The sequence below is a fragment of the Egretta garzetta genome, unplaced genomic scaffold (genome assembly GCF_000687185.1).
Source record: "Egretta garzetta isolate BGI_Z169 unplaced genomic scaffold, ASM68718v1 scaffold206, whole genome shotgun sequence".
Lineage (NCBI taxonomy): Eukaryota > Metazoa > Chordata > Aves > Pelecaniformes > Ardeidae > Egretta > Egretta garzetta.
Window position 1 is genome coordinate 2,751,594 of NW_009259984.1, and position 21,418 is coordinate 2,773,011.

Here is a 21,418-nt window from a genome sequence, read left to right on the forward strand (position 1 = left end):
CAGCATTGCATAGCTTACCAGTCAAAGTGCGATAAAATATTTGCATTCAACAGCCATGGAAACCACCCTCTTGTTACCTCCACAGCCTATCTCTGTCCTTGTTCCTCTGCTGTTATTATGAGAGCCACAGCCAAGGATAAGGACACCTATTAATCTTGCAATTCGAACGTTTCTGGGATCAGAATACCTGTGCATACTGTTCTGGGATTTTGGCTTACACTTGTTCAAAAGAACATCTTCAAAATAATCAAAACAACTACCTACACCCAGTAGATGCTAAGACACCACTGCAGACCAGAACATAATGGAGCTGAATTAAATTTTATGTATGTATTCACTCTGCACACAATGCAAACAGGGTTACTTACCATCAAATAAAGTTTCCACATAGTCTCCTCCACAGATCCACACAACTCTGGATAATCATGTGTGAGAACACATTCTCTGGATGTACCTCCTCATGGACCTCGGGAGACATTGAAATGTAAATTTCTAGATTGCTCACACACCTGCCTGCATTGCTGTTTGCACTCAGAACTCTACAGTTCCACCTATGAAAATGTATGGGTCTTCTTCTCTCATTCCAATTTCACTAAACTCAAGTTGAGTGACTTGAATTTACTTAATATATATTTATTTATTTAGGACATAAGGTATTTTTTCTATACATGGATCTTCCACAGATTCTTACTGTGCAGGGAAAAAAGCTTTTCCTGTCTACCTTATTCAGACAAGAGTATTTAATGGAATTTAAGGGTATTAGCATGTTCTTAAGCTATCCTAACATCTGCAAGTTAAACTTGAGCAACAAAACTTGCAAAATTTAGAAAGCTTGGCTTACTCCATTAATTGGAAAACAGGAAGTTCACCTCTAGTTGAATGCACTTTATGTCCTGCAGCAACAGAATTGAAAGAATGCTGCAAGCATTTAGTAACTGCACTGATATGACAGAAACTTTCATTTAGGACTAGAAAGACACAGAAATAATGGAGATTACAGAAGCTCAAAGATACAATGAAGATGGACCTTAAAATCAATGTTAGGTATAAAACAGGGTGAAAATCACCCCACATCTTCTTAAACCACAAATCAACATTCTAATACCCTTAAATTCCATTAAAATCAATCAGGAAAAAAGAAATGCTTTCAAGAGGAGACTGACATATTAGGAAAATAAGGAACCATGAAAATGAGTTTGGAACTAATCAGAGAGCACCAAATAAGGCTTGATGTATACACTTCAAGAAGAGTGGCCATAGTTTTCTGCAATCACAGCATTTGGAAAAATCTCCTACTAGTCAGACAGACACCTGCAATCTCCCTCCATTGCTTCTGGTGGCAGTGCCCAAGGATGGAAACCAGGGAAATACTACTAACATCATTTGAAAGGAGCCATCTGGTGCACAACAAGAAATGCTGAGAAGAATGTCTAAGCTTTCCCTAAATCTGCATTTCAATGACTTCCAAGGTTCATGAGGAGGTGCGTGCAGAAATCCAGAGAGTGGGGATCTCTATGCAAAAGAATCCATACAAGTATGCCACTTCATTTTAACTGCAGAATTTTAAAAAATATTTAATAATCTCATTCCTATGTTAACATCTAAATGACATATAACATACTTGTTTTATTAGCATAACCAAAATACTGACACCCAATTTAACTGTTACTGAGATCTGGCATATTTGTTGACATATTGTATGTTTGATTTTGCTAATCATCTCAGACTTAAAACACGTTAAATATATAAAGGATCTTTGATAAAATGTTAATTTAATTAGGTTTTAAGGAAAGATGAGCAATTTGCATATATCCATTTCTGTATTTATTTAAGTAACCAGGTTTATAAATTTCTCACAAATGAAATAAAAATTTGTAATTTATCCAGCCAGAACATTCCTTGCATTTATTTCTTCCTGTATCTGTTTTATCCTCAGCTCTAATAAAAACCGTATTTAGTTTTGCTTTTGAGTTTCTGAAAGTATGCTAAATAAGTACACTGGTTTCCCTACCCAGTTATATGATGACAATACTTTCAGATAAATAGCACCCTGAAACTACTATACAACTGATTTTTCACGTACAAATTTGAATTCACAAACTATTTTTCCCAATCTACAGAAGTAAAACCATGTGCAGTAATTTAAGTCAGCTTACTTCCCTGCAATGCCAGACTACATTTGCAAGACTCTAATCACAGTTGAGTGTGATTATGCCTTTACAGACTGTAACAGTTTCCATTTAATGGTCAGGACTATTCCTCCATAAAAGCAAGGATAAGAAAAAAAATAGGTCAAGTGCTTAATGATGCCAAATACTGTTTTGCAGTCAAAAGTGCAGTGAACAGGGGTACAACAGAACTGTTCTTCTATTACAGATTAAATAATTACCAGATAACAGAGCTCCATTGAAGAACCTGCTTTAAAAGAGTTTAGCCACAGAAATTTAATTCATATACATTCCAGAAAGTTTTAATTTATAAAGCTTAAACCTGAAATGAACACTTAGATTTAGACTGACCTCATTATATTTCACTTTTACCTCTGCCTTGAGCCCATTAACTTAAGTTTCACTTAATTTATCATCTAGGAAGGCATTCAGTTTGGATTTAAATAACACTGCAAGATGAAACCCACTACTTTTCTCAGTTATTTGCTAAAAGATTGATCAGATTTATTATTAAAATTGTCTGCTTAATTTCTAATATTTGTGTCTTCAATTCCTAACTTTTTTTCTCCATATACTGTTTTCAGTTGAATGCCCTTTAATATTATGCAGGAAGATACTTTTACGAAGTAATTAAGTACCACCTGATCTGAACACACTGAGCTCAAACTCCTACCATACAAATATTTTCCAGGCTCTAGGCCGTGATCATGCTAAAGATTGTCCTTTTAAATTTTTTCTCCATCCCTATATAAAAAAAACTAAGACTGGAATAAAAAACTGTATTCCCAAATTAGTCTTTTTATTAAAGACAGAAAGGCAAAGACTACCATACTTCTCCACCCCCTGACAAATAAATGTAAAAAAAACCCCAGAATTTCTTATTACTCCTTCATTTCAGGAAGAATTATGCTTGTAAAGCAGAAACACCAGAGACAAAAATTGATTCAGTATGTTAAATAGAAAATTAAAAAAAAAAAAACTTTTTTTGAAGCCAGTAGGTTGGTTTAGGAAAGAATACATTATGAATGTCAGAATAACATGTGGTAGTAACTGCAGAAACTTGGTGCAAATTAAAGGGTTTTCAATTATTTTGCACCTTCAAGTTATTCTTTTTCTAAAAGCATTTGTTTTATACACTTATTTATACTTAAAGAAAATGCCTATTGACCTGCATCATATAGCACAGAACATGATAACTAGAAGTACTTTAATGTTTTCTAAACAATCTGTCAGCCTATACTAGTCCCCAGTTCCGAGGACAGCTATTTCTTGGCCATTTCCTGAATTTATATAATCAGATGAAAGTTGGAACAGCTCCTCTTAAGAAATAGGAGTCTCCTGGGATCACAGAAGTTTCAGGAGATAATATGACATTGAAAGGTGATGTCTAATATTCACAGAACCAGAGTGGTTGAGGCTGTAAGGGTCCTCTGGAGGTCATTTTGTCCAATCCCCCTGCTCAAGCAGGGCCGCCTAGAGCCAGAACATGTCCAGACAGCTTTTGAATACCTCCAAGGAGGGAGACCACAACCTCTGCAGGCAACCTGTGCCAGTGGCTCAGTCGCCCTCACAGTGAAAATGTACTTCCTGATGTTCAGAGGGAACCTCCTGTGTTTCAGTCTGTGACCACTGCCTCTTGTCCGGTCACTGGGTTCCATTGAAAAGAGCCTGACTCTGTCCTCTTTGCAACCTCCCTTCAGGTATTTATGTACATTCATAAGATCCCCTCCAAGCCTTCTCTTCTGCAGTCTCAGCCATCTCAGCCCTTCCCTATAGAAGAGATGCTCCAGTCCCTTAATCCTATTCATGGCCCTTCATTGTACTCTCTTCAGCATGTCCATGTGTCTCTTGTACTGGGGAGCCCAGAACTGGACACAGTGCTCAAGGTGTAGTAGAATAGAAGGTGGAGTACACGGTGGAGCAGAGGGGAAGGATCACCTTCTTCAAACTGCTGGCAATGCTTTGTCTAATGCAGCCCAGGATGCTTTGTGGTAGGGGCACATTGCTGGCTCACGTCCAACCTGGTGTCCACCAGGACCCCCTTGTTCTTTTCTGCAAAGCTGCTTTCCAGCTGGGTGGCCCCCAGCATATATCAGTGCATGGAGTATTACTGAGTACATCTACCACATGGAACCTAAGACTCCTCTGCAGTAGGGCTTGAATTTAAATACCCTACAGAAGAATATTTGCCAAGTAATCATGTTGAGGTCTACATACGGATTTGCTCCTTATCTTTCAGTCAATCAATTCATAACAAATGAGCAGAATATAACTAGTTTAGTAAGTTTTTCACAAATATTCTTTAAGATTAAGAGACACAGACATTCAGTTTAAGACCAATTCCACAAGCAGTGAGAAATATAACAAGTAATTTTTTATAATATGATATTTTTTCTGGAATTCTTTTATTAATATAATGTTAAGGTAGTTGCCTGAAAAGTTTAAAAAAAAAAAAAAAAAAAAAAGCTGAAAGAGATATATCCACACAGCTTTTCAATAAAAGAAGCAATTCATTTCTTCAAAACTTCAGCAAAGAAAGCAGTGAAATATAAATGAGAATTTACTGGAACAAACAAGTATAATTCTCGCATGGGCCCACTTTTCTATTTAGTAATCATCGCTTCAGGAGACAGAAAATTGTATAACGTAAGCATGTGAATCAGTCACATCACCTTTTGTTACTAATATAACTATATACTTTCTCACACCTGGCAATGAGAATCTGATAAAGATAGAGCAAGAAAACTCACAGCAGCTACTACAGAAGACTTTTTCTTCTCATCCCTAAAGTCCTTGAGATAGAGAGGACAAGGTAGCTGAGGAGATTCTTAACGTAAGTCAAACTTCCAGTTCAATGTATTTTGGATCATCAAATTCATATTTAGCTTGAATCAGTAACTAGTTAAACTCTTTTTGTCTTTCTGAAGTAAGTGTTCTAAACATTCTCCTTAAGCATTAGTTGTTTGCAAAAAGAAAATAACACTCCTGCTGGCAAACTGTGTTAAAAAAATGAAAAAAATTTAAATTATATGGGGAAAAAAACCCTAAATTCTACAAAGCGTCCTGGTAAAATCATGCCCGAATCACAGTACTGAAAATGTCAACCGTATCTCTAAAAATGTATGGGGAAACTGAGTCCAGCCATAAAATTATGAACACAACTCAATGCTTTGAAAATAAAATTTCTGCAAGAAACCCTTGTGATTTTTACCTCTTTTCCCATAGAGAGGACATACATTCAAACAGCTACTACAGCCAAACAGGTACTAACAAACACAATGTTCCTTTAGTGGACAATTTGTATAACTTAGAACCAGGTTAATATCAAAGTGACCAACTGCATGAGACCAGGCCAGAGACTGTTCTAAATCAAAATGTTAATTTAATCACATAAAAACTGTCAATTGTATCAGTAGAAGACTGACAGTACACTGATCCAATGAAAAAAACCCCTCAGAAATTTGCTGTTACCAAAATAAACTTTCAGATATTTTGACAGCCAAAACCAATGTACTTTTCCACTCAGCTGGTAGCCTTAAAATCAACGAAAAACACTCTCACAGGCAGGCTACCATAATCAAAGTCTAAATTCCTGTTGTAGCCTTACATAGAGTTACTAGACTTATTTAGAGTTATTTAGTTCTAGAGTTACTAGGCTTTCCATTTGTGTTTGTGATGCAGTTTGTTTTATTTGGCTGAAGCTGCTGCTGAAATCACACCTTAAATGAACTTTTAAATTTCTTCTAGTCAAGGGGTCATACCTGGGGCAGAGTGGAAATACAGAGATATTTATGTTCCTTAAAATCATGGAATGGTTTGGGTTGGAAGGGACCTTTAGAGGTCATCTAGACCAATCCTCCTGTGATGAGCAGGGACATCTTCAACTACATCAGGTTGCTCAGAGCCCTCTCCAACCTGACCTTGAATGTTTCCTTGGATGGGGCATCTACTACCTCTCTGGGCAACCTGTGCCAGAGTTTCACTGCCCTCATTGTAAAAAAATTCCTCCTTAGATCTAGTCTGAATCTACGTTCTTTTAAACCATTGCCCCTTGTCCTATCATAACAGGCCCTGCTAAAAAAGTCTGTCGCCACCTTTCTTATAAGCCCCCTTTAAGTACTGAAAGGCCACAACAAGGTCTCTCCGCATCCTTTGCTTCTCCAGGCTAAACCACCCAAATATGCTTTATACAAACATAACTGCATATAAAATTACTGTATAACATTATGTGGCCAGCATGCATCTACCACAGCTAGCAGTGGCTTACTAAAAATGTGGAGGGCAACAAGTGAAACTTCAGTTATAAGCAAAGTATACTTTTCTGCACAGCAGCATGACAATTTTAATGTTTGGATGGAAGGAGATTGAGAACGTCAAAATGAACCATTATGACTGGCTGGTCCTCAAAAAGAGTTCTCAAAAAGACGTCAAAACACTTGTAAAAATCTTTAGACTATGTAAATAGTATTAATTCTATTTTCTTTTCCTGTTGTAACATTTTTCATATATATTCATATATTCATATATATTTCATATATATTTCAAAAATATAATACCTTCAATACTTTGTAAATCCAGTGAATTAATGTGGAAGATCCACTGGGCGTACCTCTCCTAAAGAGCGAGTTTGCAATAAAATTGGGACTTTTTGTCTTTGTTAAGATACTTATACTAGCAGAAAAAGATACATTCAAACCTCATTACACACAACTTACTCTTATTTTTGGTAAAACGCGACGAAGTGTTTCTGCAGGATTCTGTCGCATCAAGACCGGAAGATTTGCCACCACACTTGTTCCTTGAATATCCTGGCCAGAACTTACAAAAATACATACATACAATACATTACTCTCTACGATGGTTACAAGTTCACAGCTTTCATTTAAAAAAGAAAAAACCCAACAAACCCAAACTACCCAGGTTATTAATAAGTTGAGAGGCATTGCTTTTTTTTATATAATATGTAGTAGAAAACAACATTAAAATATCAACCATAAAAGCAGTTATGTATCAGTTCCAATATGGAATGTTCTAATTTTTAGCGTAGCTTTGGAAAAAAGTATAAAATGTTTGAAAGATCTTTTCAAATGGGATGATGAAGGTTTTGCGGAAGCTTCTATACTGTAACAATATAAGTGATAAAGCATAGAAAGGGACAAATAGAAGATATGAACAGAAACTGCATACAACATTTTAAAAGAAATATACATTTTTTTCCTTTTTGTAAAAAAAAATAGGGAAAACAGATGAATAATCGGTGTATATTGACAAACATGATTAAAGAAGGGTGCAAAAACCTGGTTAGATTACAATCTTGTACAATTGTCCTCATCCTGTCTCTCACAATGGTATCCTGCAATTGAAAATTTAAAAAAAAAAAAAAAAGCAGGCTAGAAGGGAAAGGGTAGGCAGCCATGAAGAAAAGGCATGAGATGAAAATAAAAACTACCCAAGTGGATAAACTTCTGGAATGGAATCAGAAAGTGTCTGGATGCCAAAATTAAACATAAAACTAAACATCAACACATCCTTTTTCCTATTTAAATGCATAAAAATCCATTTTGCTAAACAAACTCAGATTTGTTCCAACAGCTAAGCAGCTCATTTTTAAATAAGCACGCAAAGCTCAACTGTACAATATTATTCTACACATAATTTCTAAAAAAATTCACAGTAAAAGTACTTTTAAATACTTCCATATACCACTCCCCATCCCATCATGACTCCAAGTTTTCTTAGTGAAATACATGAGCTCAGGAAGGGGACAAAGTACATAAATTAGTCACAGGACAGTAGATTTTCACAACAAACTTCCAGTTTTGTTCTGCCTCTGAAGTATATTAGGGAATTCACAGTTAAGATGCAACGCCTTCCTGCAGCATTTAGAGACGAAAAGATCATTACACATTCCATTAACGCTCTACATCATCCTCAACATTCATGTCTTTCAGAAGATCAAAAGGAGTTACAGGTACAGTCAAGCAGGCCAGTTTAGATCTATTTTGTTAAATGCATACAAATGTGCTTTTAAAAATGAGGATATGTTTGTAAAATAAGCAAGAAGCAAAAGCAAAAGCTTTAGTTAAAATCAACAAAGACTAAAATGCCCCAACAGAAATATTGTAATACCCCACTGGAAAGATTTTTTTTTTCTTTGCATCCTATAAATTTCCCAGTGAAAATATTTAAACAACAATTAAGTGTCACCAACATTAACTTAATCATGTCTAGCAAACTGCAATTACAATGTATTTTTGAAAGAAAGTATTCTTCACTATCCTCACAAAGATAATTTTCCATGTTAGAAGGCAGTACTTTCTGGAAGATTAAGTACAGGCTGGAAAGCAGGAATTGAGGAGTTCAAATCCGCTTTGCAAGGTGGAGAGTCACACACACCCCAGTTGACTTCTGTGTTTGGCTTCCATTCTGCAGATGGGTGTAATTACTCAACTCACCAGCTACAAACTACCCCTCTGTATAGGGGTCTTAACATAGGAAAACCTCTGCCCCAACAAAATCTTCCCCTTCCAGAAAGGGTAAATCCTGCCATGGCAGATAGGTCTCATTTTTTGTACAGAATAACACAAAGCGCCTGTAATTTGAAAGTATGTGTCTAAAGCATAGATGATGGAATTAACCTGAGCTTAGATTGTGTGTGTCTGCCTCTAAGATAATTTCCATTTAAAATCAATGGAGAGAAATAGGACTCAATAAAGAGCAATTTACCTCAGTCTAAATGAACAGTGTCATTTAAGCGTCTGTTTCCCTCTACTGCCTATAAAGGCAAGACACACAGACCTGCTCTCCTGCATGTACCTGTATTGTAATTAAATGATGGCTCCTGCCCACAGAAACACATTACAAGCCATAGTCCTGCAGGCATTCATGTTTACGCATAACTTCACCACTGCAAGTAGTCCCATTGTTTTCTCACCTAGTAATATACTAATATCCTTAGAAATGCTTTTGTGATTACAGCACAAAACTGATATAAATCTGGGACAAAACAAAACATTCCTACCTCCCTGAGTTCCAGACCAATCAAGAAGGATCCATCACAAACTTAGTCATGGTAATAACTGTTCTAAAGGGGTGCTATCCACCATGAATGCCAGGAACCAGTATTTTTGTCTTTTTTTTATTTTAAATGGACCACATATGCATTAAATATTACAAAAATAAGAACCCAAATAGGAGAGTTATTGTAAATTCTAAGATAAGTGAGCAGAAAGCTGCGAGCACTGTACTGAGGTTATCATACATTGCTGCCATCAGGGCTGCAATATCCTGACCCGCTGAGCAAAATTTGGAAATCATTCCTGGAGCAGAGACTTCACCTTTATTGCACCTATAGATTTACAATAATAAAGAGTGAGCAAAAAGTACAGCTTGGGATGGAGGTCAACACAGATGAAAAAAAAACCAAACAAACCAACCACTGAAATTGACAACATCAGAGTGGTAATAACAAAAATGTTTATAAACAGAATTTAACAAGCTGGAAACAGGTCATGTTTAAGATACATAATTTTAAGGTCAAGAAGAAAAGGCTCAACAGAACATAAAAACAATCACCATTTCCTGTATTTTTTTAATATGGCTTATCTTTTTCTCCTGGTGTCTACCTTACTTTAGAAATATAGGAAATTGCTAATACAACACTGCATTTTTTTTAAATATTCCATTTTTTTAAATATAGTGTGTATTCCAACTGAGAAAATGTATCAGTATTTTTGTAGGTTTTTAATCCTCTGTTAAGCCTACTACTGATATAAAATTAAGCTAACATGACTTTCTTAAAAAGTATTAGGAATCAATTTTCTGGCTAGTTATCATATACACCACTCTGTTTTTAACTGTTGTCTGTAAACACAAGAATGCTGACAAGTTTTGACAGGGCAAAGCTACACCAAAGCCCTTTTTAATGCCATTCAAACCCAGCACAAATGGATGAGAGTACAGATTTTCAGACTGATTTTAATATTAGCATCCCTGCAGTCTTACTCAGTAAAGATGTATGAGCTCTCTCAATAAAAACACGTCTCCAAGTAACATCTAAACTCAGTGAAAGGACAGTATTCTGTCAACTACTGAAAATGGACTTAAAATTAATGATTAATATCTGATCTATTTACAGCTTGCAATTTTTTTGCATTATTTTGCGTTTTATTATCTAATTTAAAGTCATGAATATTAAAGCCTTTCATGTTTATGGCAGATTTCCCTGAGTATCACATAGTAATTCCAAAAAAACTTTAAAGCAGAACTGAGAAATCTAGAGCTCCCAGAGTTGAAAAGGGTCACAGGGTGGATGAGGTCCATGGCTTCTTATGCTACAACTTGCAAGGAAAAGATGCATACCTTTGTATTATCCAGCAATAACACAAAAGGTCAAGGGAATTCGGAGTAGATATGTAATTGAAAATTTTATTCATGTTGTTTCAAGATGGAAGAAATCCTAACTGCTAAAAAACGCAACCAAAATGCAACATTTATCCATCCGAAATTTAAAGAAAAGGGGAGTATTTCCCTTTAAACCAGAAATGCTTAGTATCTGGCTTGCTGCCAATTAAGAATGCGAAGCAGGAGGCATTTCAACACCTACACAGCCTGTAATTTTCCAACTGCAGAAGATTTTTCTTCTATTTCTACCAAAGAAGCTGCACCATAGATTTTCTTTACATGTTAAAGACTTCAGGATTATAATGAATTATTGCTAAATGCTCAGATATAGACATTTTTGTACTAACAAATATATTAGAATAATGCTAAATCTTTTCAGAGTGACCGTAAACTCAGTGTAATGAAGGTGCTATTCCTTTATTAACAGTGCTAACTATAGAACTCAATAGAGCCCTATACTTAGAAGCAATTTAGCTCAACCTCTTGTGCTAGCAAAATCCTCATAGATAATACCATTTAAATATAAAACTTTGGGACTCATCTTCTGAGTTCATCCTACAGGAGATCCCAGTGACTTTACAATGCTGGGAAACCTCAGTCGGGGGATAGCTCTCACACTATTAGGACACTTCTGTCCTAATACTCAGTGCCCCTGCAACACCAGCTGCTCACTGCCAGCCGGCGGTACCAGAGCTGGTCTAGCTACAAGGCTCATTGAAGAGCTGATGCTTCTCAAGCACGAGCATAGCACTAAGCCCCTCCCTCTAGCCCTGCATTTTCAACTTGTTCCTTCTACCCTCAAAAAATGAAGTTACATTATATTTGGGACTGCCTTGAGACTGCAGCAAATCCTCCTAGAAACCACTTACAAATGTATGAAGAACAAAAATAAGTGACTGGGAGTAGTCAGCCTGGATTTGTGAAGGGGAAATCATGCCTGACCAACCAACTCAACAGCATTCTACAAGAAGATGACTGGCGTGGATGGTCGAAGTTGTTTTTTTAGAAAAGCTTTTCACATCAATATGCTCATAGATGAAGTACAAGCTAGATAAATGGAAAGTGATGAGGACTGAAAACTGGCTGGACTATCGAGCTTAAAGGGTTGTGATCAATGGCAATGCAGCCAGCTGAAAGCCAGCCACAAGTAGTTTACCTCAGGGGTCTACACTGGGGGGCAATACTGTTTAACATCTTCACTGATGACCTGGATGATGGGACAGAGTGCACCCTCAGCTAGTATGCAGATGACACAAAACCAGGAGGAGAGGTTGATAGACCAGACAGACGGTTGTGCTGCCTCAACAAGCTGGAGAAACAAACCAACAGGGACCTTAGGAAGTTCAACAACAGGAAATACAAGAATACAAGCCCTGCAGCTGTGGAGGAACAACCCCATGCACCAGTACAGGCTGGCAGTCAGCCAACTGGAAAGTAGCTTGGCAGGAAAGGACCTGGAGGTTCCAGTGCACACCAAACTGACAAGGAGTCAGCAATGCATCCTTGTGGCAAAGGCAGCTGACAGCATCCTGGGCTGCAGTAGGAAGGGCATCACCAGAAGCTCAAGGGAGGCAATTATTATTCTCCATTCAGCACAAGATATCATAAACAGATGGCAGTGAGTCCATCAAAGGGCCACTAAAATGATTAAGGGATTACAGCATCTAATATTTGAGCAGAAGCTTAGAAGACAGGGATTTTTAGCCTGGAGAAGAGAAGGCTTGGGGTCCTTATTTAGTATGTGTAATATCTGATGTGAGGCAGTAAAAAAAGACTGAGGCAGAATCTTCCCAGTGGTGCCCAGTGAGAGGACAAGAGGCAATGAGGACAAATTCAACACATAGGAAATAGCACTTAAACCTTAAAAAAAAAGTTCTTCTGTGCCAGAGTGCTCAAACATTGGAATGAGTTGCCCAGACAGGTGGCAAAGTCTCTGTCCATCCTCAGGATTCAAAATCCAGAGTTCAGGACAAGACCTTGAATACACTGTTCTAATTGACACTGCTTTGAACAGGGAAGTGGACTTGATGATCTCCCGAGGTCCCTTCCCACCATAACTATGCTAAGATTCTATGATTATGTTCAGGACAGGTGTTTCCAGGTTCGCAAACTTTCAGCAAGCTTAGGGCAGACAACAAGATTATTTATATTTAGAACAACTAACTACTTAAAATGGATGCTTAGAAATTCAATTTGAGTTTAACTTTTAAAACATTTTTAAAAACAGATTCTGCAAAATAAGAACAAAAAAGTTTAAAAAGTCCCTGGGTACTCAATTAGAAACATTTGTATCTAAAAGGGAATGAAGGACTACAGCTCCTTCTACAACATGAAGAAAGAAGATTAGTCACTGAATGTTCCCCAAAAGAATATTACCACAAAGGAGTTTGAAAAAGAGAAGATAGATTTGAATCTCTCTCTCTCGTTCCTTTGTACTAGCCTGCAAAACATGGTGACAGGAGCAGAATACAGCATTGTAAAGAAGACTGAGGTACAATGTTTACCCAAGCTAAAACTAAAGCACTGCATTTATGAACTGACTTTTCTTTAACACTGTGGCTAACTGTACCAGTTCAGCAGAAATGATTTGCTAAATTGTCATTGTTGAATCGACCACTGAAGTCTGTGCTTTGCGTAACTTCCGTTTTACAAAGCTAGTTCTGATGGATGGCTGCAGGGGGTTACAGTGTTAACACCCCATAACTGACACCATTTTCAGGGCAAGACTCCAAAATACTTTGTGTTGGCTTCAGTCTGCATTTCTTGAAAACTAAAGCAAAAATTTACCAACTTCAATGAGTGAGGGATTAGAATAATGTAATAAAAAAATTATTTGAATAAAGTACTCAATAACTAATTAGGTATTAGGAAAAAGAAATTCACAAAGAACACTGTCAAACATTGAAAAAGGATGCCCAGAGGCTGGAGGATCCTTGGAGATACTCAAAACTGTTCTGAACAATGTCTTGAGCAACCTGGTGTAACACCGTATTACAGTAGACTTGGCACTTGGCCCTGCTTTGAGCAGGGCATTGGACCGAATGACCTCCAGAGGTCCCCAACCACCTAAACTATTCTGTGACTGTGATTTGTAAATCCTAAACTTAATTTCCTATATATATAAAAGCTCAGTATCTGACAGGACTTAGCCTATTCAGAATGATTCAATATCAATTCACCTTCCAGGATTTCTGTTCTGCTGTACAATATACTGGTTGCCAAGGCAAACTAGAAATCCAAGTAAATACCTCTGTCAATAACATAAAAGTGCTTGGCCCTCAAGACTTTCTTAAAAGAATCTTCTTTACTTTTACTGTGAAGATTTTTATACAGCAATCTTTTCTATACAGATGGGGAGACACAGACTTAAGATTTATTAAACTGCTTTCTACGTACTACTCTTGCTAAGTAAAAACCAACACTTTTTACAAGTTTTATTTTTTGTCTTTGATAATTTCAGTTTTTTGTTAACAGGAAAAAATTCTAGAAAGTAGAAGTATGTCTTGAAATCACAAATATTTATGAATGATTTTACGACTAGTTTTCATCTTATTTCGAGGTGAATACTCCTTTGATAAAATAAAATCTGCTATTTTCTGTAAAAGTACAATCCTTAACACCAGGGTAAAGCAGTAACTCTCCTTTTATTTCCTATTATGTATGCTTACATTGTAAGTATACTTCTGTAAACATAAATTATGTAACAGGAATGTCTGAATCTATTTGACATATATTGTAATAAGTATATTATAAACATATCTGGTTCCATGGGAGGATCTGTCATTTCATTAAAATAACTTTCTTTAAGAGCCTCAGTTGAAGAAAGACTGAGAAGCGTAAGCTGTATGAACATTAAGACAGTCTTAAAATTAGATATTACAAGGCAGATTTTATAGACCGTATGTACTATGAAAAATTGTTTGTATGTTATCCTCTACCATGTTGCAAATGACAAATAAAAGTATCTGGAATCAAAATGATGTTTTATCTGATAATTTGCCCAAGGATTTGAAACTGCAGAGATAAAAATATATCCCAAATATCTAGTGTAAGATCAGATATCTGATGTATCAAACTGCTTATATTTCTGCCATTGTACAGTAACTGCTAAAAAAAAAGAGGCTTCCTTCTCAAAAACAGCTACTACAAGAATTTTAAAAAATTACTTTTAGACACACACATATATATAATTACAGACCTATGTATCATATTAACTATTTTATATATTATAACCCAATCTTATGTATTAAAAAACAATATTGGGGCTCCTAAGCTGTATGCTGCACTTTCTTCACTGCCAGAACATCTTTTGAAGACCACAGGGCACTATATGTAACAACCTCAAAACTAATTTAAATTGCCCTAGAAGCCAATGGCCGCCTTCTGTATGTACTAATACACTATAACATTTATGCATGCAAGCCTTCATATATAAAAAATTTATGATGATATGCAAGATTCTAGAAGACTGATATAAACCAGATTGTAACTAAGTCCAAGACTGTGATGGGGCCAAAGAATTAAGCAGCTTTGTCCGTTAACCCTTCCCTCCCTCTGTTGCCCGCCTAGCCAGAGCAAATAAAGAGAAGAAACTTTATTTTCAGGCTTCTATAACTTTGCTGAAAATAAGATAGAATAAAATTAATCTGAAAATGTAACACTTGATTAATATCAATTTTCAAGAAGTCAGAAGTCCTGGTAATATCACAGTATGAACATCTTGCAATTGACATTGTAACCCTTTTCTATTAAAATCTCATTTTCAAAACCACTTCCTCATTCTGATCTTCTACTTCAGACATATGTGTCTGTGGTCAGTTTACAGCACATCTGAATAAAATCTACACAACCTATATATTAAAAAAAGAAAAAAAATCTGATCTTAGTACGTATCTGAACATGCACCACTACACATGAAACTTCTAGTGCAATTAAAGTAAGAATGGAAACCCCAGATTTAGCTGCACAGTAGTTTTGTATTCATAGTAACCTTGTTTACCAGGATCAGTTTGGTCAACTGAAGTTTCTTATTTCTGTTTGCTTGCTGAATAACTGTCAAAGAGAGAAAGGATTTCTAATTTATACAAATACTCCCTTCTGTTTCTGAGCCAAAACAAATGTACTGTAATGACACAATAACTTCATTCTTCCTAACATCATCAGTTTCTGGGAGTTTAGACACTAATTACTATGAAGAAACATTCTTTTCTCCCTTGAATTTTAAGAAAAGTTTCAAGAATATAAGAAGTGCCTCAAAGGAACACATTTTTCCTCTCAAATATTACCCTAGTATCAACATTACTATCTCCTAGAAGATAAATGTTTCCTCTTCCTTAGATGACTTATAACACATATTGCATTTTGTATGGTCTCTGGGTAGAATTCATCTTAGTGGTTTTTTATTTTGAGTCTAAATTTGATAAGGAAAACCAGTCTTTTCATGCCAAGATCAAGATAATGCAATTTCCAATTCCTAGGTCATTTAACAAAAATGAGCTGGTAGCTCATACTATTTTTCCCTCTGCCCAGTCCTCATTCACTGACTCAAAATTTATAATTTTCACTTTCAACAAGATTTGTCATTTCACAGCATGCATGAAATGATATAAGAAGTCTACTGAAAAAGTACAAGGCCTGTAATTTTTCTACAGAGAAAGTGAGAAAAAAAAAAATCACAGATGCTAACCAAATTCTAGAAGGGTAAATTACTTCTGCTGACCTAAATTTGTTTTATAGTCTAATTTAGATGCAGGATCTCTTTTCATTCTTCAGTCTTATTTTTTGTATCAGTGTATTTCATCCACAAAGGTAGCTGTTTGTGGCATGAAAGAGATGAACACTTCAAATGACCTAACAAGACCTATAATCTGCTTAGAGTCTTCTTTCAACTTGTGGAGCATTATACACAATAGATCCAAAAGCTCCGACTTCATTACTTATCTGTGTGTCTTTCTATCATGTATTCTCATTCTTTCTGACCATAACATATTCAAACTCGTATCAAATCCATATTTTTCTCCATAGCAATTCTAATCTAATAGTTGTGGAAGTTAATGAGAATCTTCTCAGAAATATTTAAAGGTTCTTGATCCAGAAAGCAGTATCCATACATTTCAACCTCTTCTTCAGAAAATGGACTTGCGGGTCTAAAAAAAATGTCTATTTTTTCAAGATTTATTGACTGCTCTAACAGAAGGTACCATTTCCCTTCACCTCAACCCTTGCTATGAGTCTCTTCAATCATTTAAAACCTAACTTTCCTATACTAATTCCATTAGGAAATCTTCTGCATACCATTAAGAAAAGCACATCAAAGGTTAGGAAAGCAACTATTTGTCAATATCTACACTGCTTCATAAAAAAAGCCTTTTCTGTATAAGCAAGAGTTTGTTTTTATACTGAAGACCATGGTAAAAGCCTGAAATAACCATAACCTTCTAAGACTTAACGTAAAAGTAGGACTTTGAGCTATCTTCCAAAAACTCAAACTTTTTAAGATCCTGAAAGGAGGCTGTAGCAAGGTGGGTGTTGATCTCTTCTCTCAAGTAACAAGTGATAGGACAAGAAGAAATGGCCTCAAGTTGCACCAGGGCAGGTTTAGACCAGACATTAGGAAAAATTTCTTCACAGAAAAGTTTGTCAAGCATTGAAACAGGCTACTCAGGGAAGTGGTCGACTCCCCATCCCTAGAGGTACTTAAAAGATGGGTAGACGAGGTGCTTACAGACATGGTTTAGTGGTGGAATGGCAGGGTTAGGTTAATGATTGGACTTGATGACCTTAAAGGTCTTCTATGGTTCTATGATCCAGAAGAACAAAATCTAAGTTGCTGCATCAACCACTGTAAGACAGACAAATGGTACATAAAACACACTTTATACATGAGTTGACCACCCATTTTCAAAATCACACAGACTGGATCAAAAGAAAATGCAAATGTAAAAGACCAGTAGAGAAATTGTAAAGAGCACTGAGTACAGAATGAATGAAGGTACAGTGTATGAGTACAATGAATGAATTAAAAGACACAAGAAAAAGAAAAATAAAAAAGGGTAAAGAAACTGAACCCAAGGGTTTGAAGCTATTGCTCACAGCATTTTCCCCCCATACGCAAGAGAAATATATCTGTATACCTATAGAGATATTGCAAGTAGATAGATATCATATATAATAATATAAGCTGAACTCATGTTTCAATTTGAAAAATACAGCAGTAAAATTGTGAGCATGGAAAAATATATCCGAAATTTTAAAATTCTTTTGAAGCTTTAGCTGTAGAAGCAGTTCTTTCATCCCAACCAAGGAAATCTGACTGACCTCAGAATGACTTCAAACAGTTAACACTAAATTTCTACCAAATTATTGCTGTCATATTCAAAGGGCCTGGTGACTCAAAAGAAAAAAATAATTAGAAAAAGAACACAAAACTGTGAACTTACTCCTTATATAAGCTAGCTTTTAGACAACTCAAAAGTGGAAAGCCTTGCTTGTTCGCTTTGTTTGTTATTCAAATATTTTCAAGTAGTATTGGACATTTACTTCAGACTGATGTAGTTACATGCATCAGCAATACAAGTCAAACAGCTAACTCTAGTGTTGTTTTCTCACCCATCAGAAGCAACCATAGATCAAAGGCAGCTTTCTGAGGTAAACATGCAAATAACTAAAAATTACTTCAATTCCAAGCTGTTGCTGATTCACGTTCTGTCAAACAAAAAAGTGCTTTACTTGATTCATGTTCACTTTGGAAAGTAGGATGAAATTCAGCTACCTAATTAAAATGAAGAGTCAGAGTCATGTCTCAGATATATATGAGATTTGTTCCACTGATGGCATTCAGCTTGAAGTGGACAGATAATCAAACCAGATAATACAATTAACATAATAAACAAATTGAAGTGATGACATAAATCCTGCAAATTTCCAGCTCTCTGGCAGAATAATTTTAAACAGTAGATAAAAATGAGTATTATATATACAGATAATTCATCTGTATTTACCTTCCTGTTAAAATCATTATGAGCACACCATCAGAATTCTCCTGCCTACCCAACTAGGTTTAGGTAATTATAATCCACATAACGCTCCCTACCTTCAAAATCAGTACAATGATCTTAAACAGCCTTTTGTTAGACTATTTTTTCCTCACATACTCATATTTTAACTTATTTCTAATGGTACAATTATCCCAAAAAGAGTTTGACATTCTGCAATGGGAAGAATAAATAAAGCATTTACCAGTAATTCCACCCACATTTACTAAAATTAGTTCAGAATCATCTCTGGAAGAAAAGAATATCTCTTTCCTTTGAATGCATGTCAAATATGCTCAACTGCATAAATCCTTCACAGCATACCGATGTTAATCACCAGAATATCTGGCTTATGTATTTACTACGTTAGTATCAATATCCTTCAATGGAAGCAAAAGTAACAAGGAAAAAGAAAAATTACAGTAAAAGGCAATCATCGATACAATACTATTTGCATAGCGCTTCCCCCCCACCCAGACTTTGGTTTGTCTTTTTTTTTTTTTACTGAAAAAGAATAGACTTAACTGATCACTAAAAGGTGTGGGACAGCAAATTTTTAGACTAACCTCATTCGGAATATTAACACAATGTATTATTTTCGTGAATTATACTTCTATTAGGTACCTGATATGGCATCCATGCAAATGGATATCTACAGGTAGAATTTACCCTAAAAACAGCACACAGTGCTTAAAATACCGATGTTATTTCAGTGCATCCAGAAATCCAAAGTTCTGTATGACTATCACAGGGCCAACATAGTCTGTACAGGTGTCACACAAACTATCTCAAGTGGTATTCAGTGTATAGTCTCCTGAAGATAATGAGCTTAAGGCAAACCCTCAAACACAGGGATGATGGTAAAGAAAAGGAAAATAAGGTGTACACACTTGCAAGGGAAGGAATAGCATCTGGGGAAAAAGAAAATCAGTATTCTGTATGTTGGACTCAAAAAGGGGGAACAACAGAATAAAAAAAAAACCAAACCACTAGTATTTGCATCCTTCACCAGAAAGCACACAAAGTGAGTCATGAACACCTGAAATGACCTAACAAGTACTAAAATCTACCTAGAATCTTCTTCAACTCATGGGTCTTACTGGTGTGAGGCGTTATACACAATAGAATCATAGAATGTTTTGGGTTGGAAGGGACCCCTAGAGGTCATCTAGTCCAACCCCCCTGCAGGAGCAGGGACACCGCTAACTAGATCCAAAAGCTGCCACTTTCCAACTGTTCATTAAAAAAAAAAAAATAACACACTCTCCATTTAATCAGGAAGTAAGACGAGGCACTGGAAAAATTAGTACCTAAACCGTTCAGAATTGGCAATAAATAAATACATAAAACACAAAGGTCTCTAACACATTGCTTTCAAATAGGTGGGATAGTTCAAGTGATCAAAGCGCAAGTGTATTTATCTGCCCTTAAGAGTTCACTTTTTCTATACCAGTGTGCACCTAATCATTTATTACAAACTCATGGTGCAAGTATTTTCTTCGTGTGTAATAAACAGGCATGCAAGGTTCAAAAGAAGTTACAAGGAACCCTTAAAATGCACTTACAGTTGGCCTTACACGGTGATAAGAGTAAGAGGAAATAGACATGCTCTTGGGTTAAAACCTGTACTAAAGAAGCAGGTTAATTTTAAGCAGTTGTCATTATTTTCTACATTGATTTAGTGGTTAGCATTTGATGCAGTTGTAAAAAGCAAAATTAAAAAAAACAAATCTTGCCCTGAAGACTATACCCTAAATAACTTCTAGCTCCCAAAATGGCAGAAAAGGTATCCTAATCCTGAGCTTTTAAATGAAATTACATAAAGGAGATTAACTGTTTATAAAAGAAGAATTTTGGTGCAAGCAGCAACGAGGCTGTGACTCATGTTTTGCTATTTAATATGGACATAAATCCTCCTCCTCAAAAAGCTCAGTTACAATTTCAGCAGTGAAAATGGCATCTTTTATGTTTCTCCCTTTAAAGCTAGCATTTTTATCTCTAGGCCTGCACAAGGATGTAAGTAATATTACTATGTAAATATGTATATTAAAGCAGATGTCCTTCACATTTCTCTTTTACATATGTTTATTCCATCAGAGACAATACAATCAATTCATATTCACAACAAAAACAGAGTTAGCATTTTTAAAGCATTTCTTTACTGTCCCTAGTCTAGCCTTCTCAATATACTCTTGGTAACAGAAGTTACCAAGCAATTTCACTAGGGAGGAAAGAAAAAAAAGAAAAAGAAATAAAAAGAGAGTATGTACTACTTTGGAAAGTCAGACCACAAGCTGGTCAGCTGCACTTCTCATGCAGCACACGCAAACGGTAAATCATTCCATTTTGTAGACATAACCCCTTGCAAGCAAAATGTATCGGTATTACTGAGTGAAACAGTGCTTCTCCTACTGTGCAGCTCTGTTTATATCAATTGAATTATAAATGCCTTGACCCAGCTTGAAACCAACTTTCTTGCTCTTCTCCAACTGGTAAAGAGAAGCGTGTTGGAGTTATATAGGCAGCTTTGAACAACTTCTATTTAATCTTCGCATAAACTGATGGCTCCAGTGCTTAATGTTGTTCTTTGTTGTTCAACAACAGTCATCAGGAGGGAAAATTAATTGATTCCTACCCAAATTAATTCACTGTTTTTACTAAAGAAACATGGACTTAAAGCTTTTTACTAGGGGCATAATTGACAATTCGTACACAAAGCTATATTCATAAGCAAAAAAACAGGGGCTCCAAGACTTTCTGCTTATAACCTTCCCCATGCTCCAGGAGTGCCACAGAAAACCCTGTGGCAACTTT

General features: G+C 36.0%; 1 protein-coding gene across 1 annotated transcript in view; it reads right to left on the reverse strand.

The window, feature by feature from the left end:
• The window catches only part of PPP4R4 (protein phosphatase 4 regulatory subunit 4), a 71,914-nt gene that overhangs the window by 39,665 nt on the left and 10,831 nt on the right, over positions 1-21,418 (reverse strand). The window contains exon 3 of the mRNA XM_009640511.1: positions 6,884-6,986. Coding sequence (XP_009638806.1) covers positions 6,884-6,986 — 103 coding nt within the window. The remainder of the gene's footprint in view (positions 1-6,883; positions 6,987-21,418) is intronic.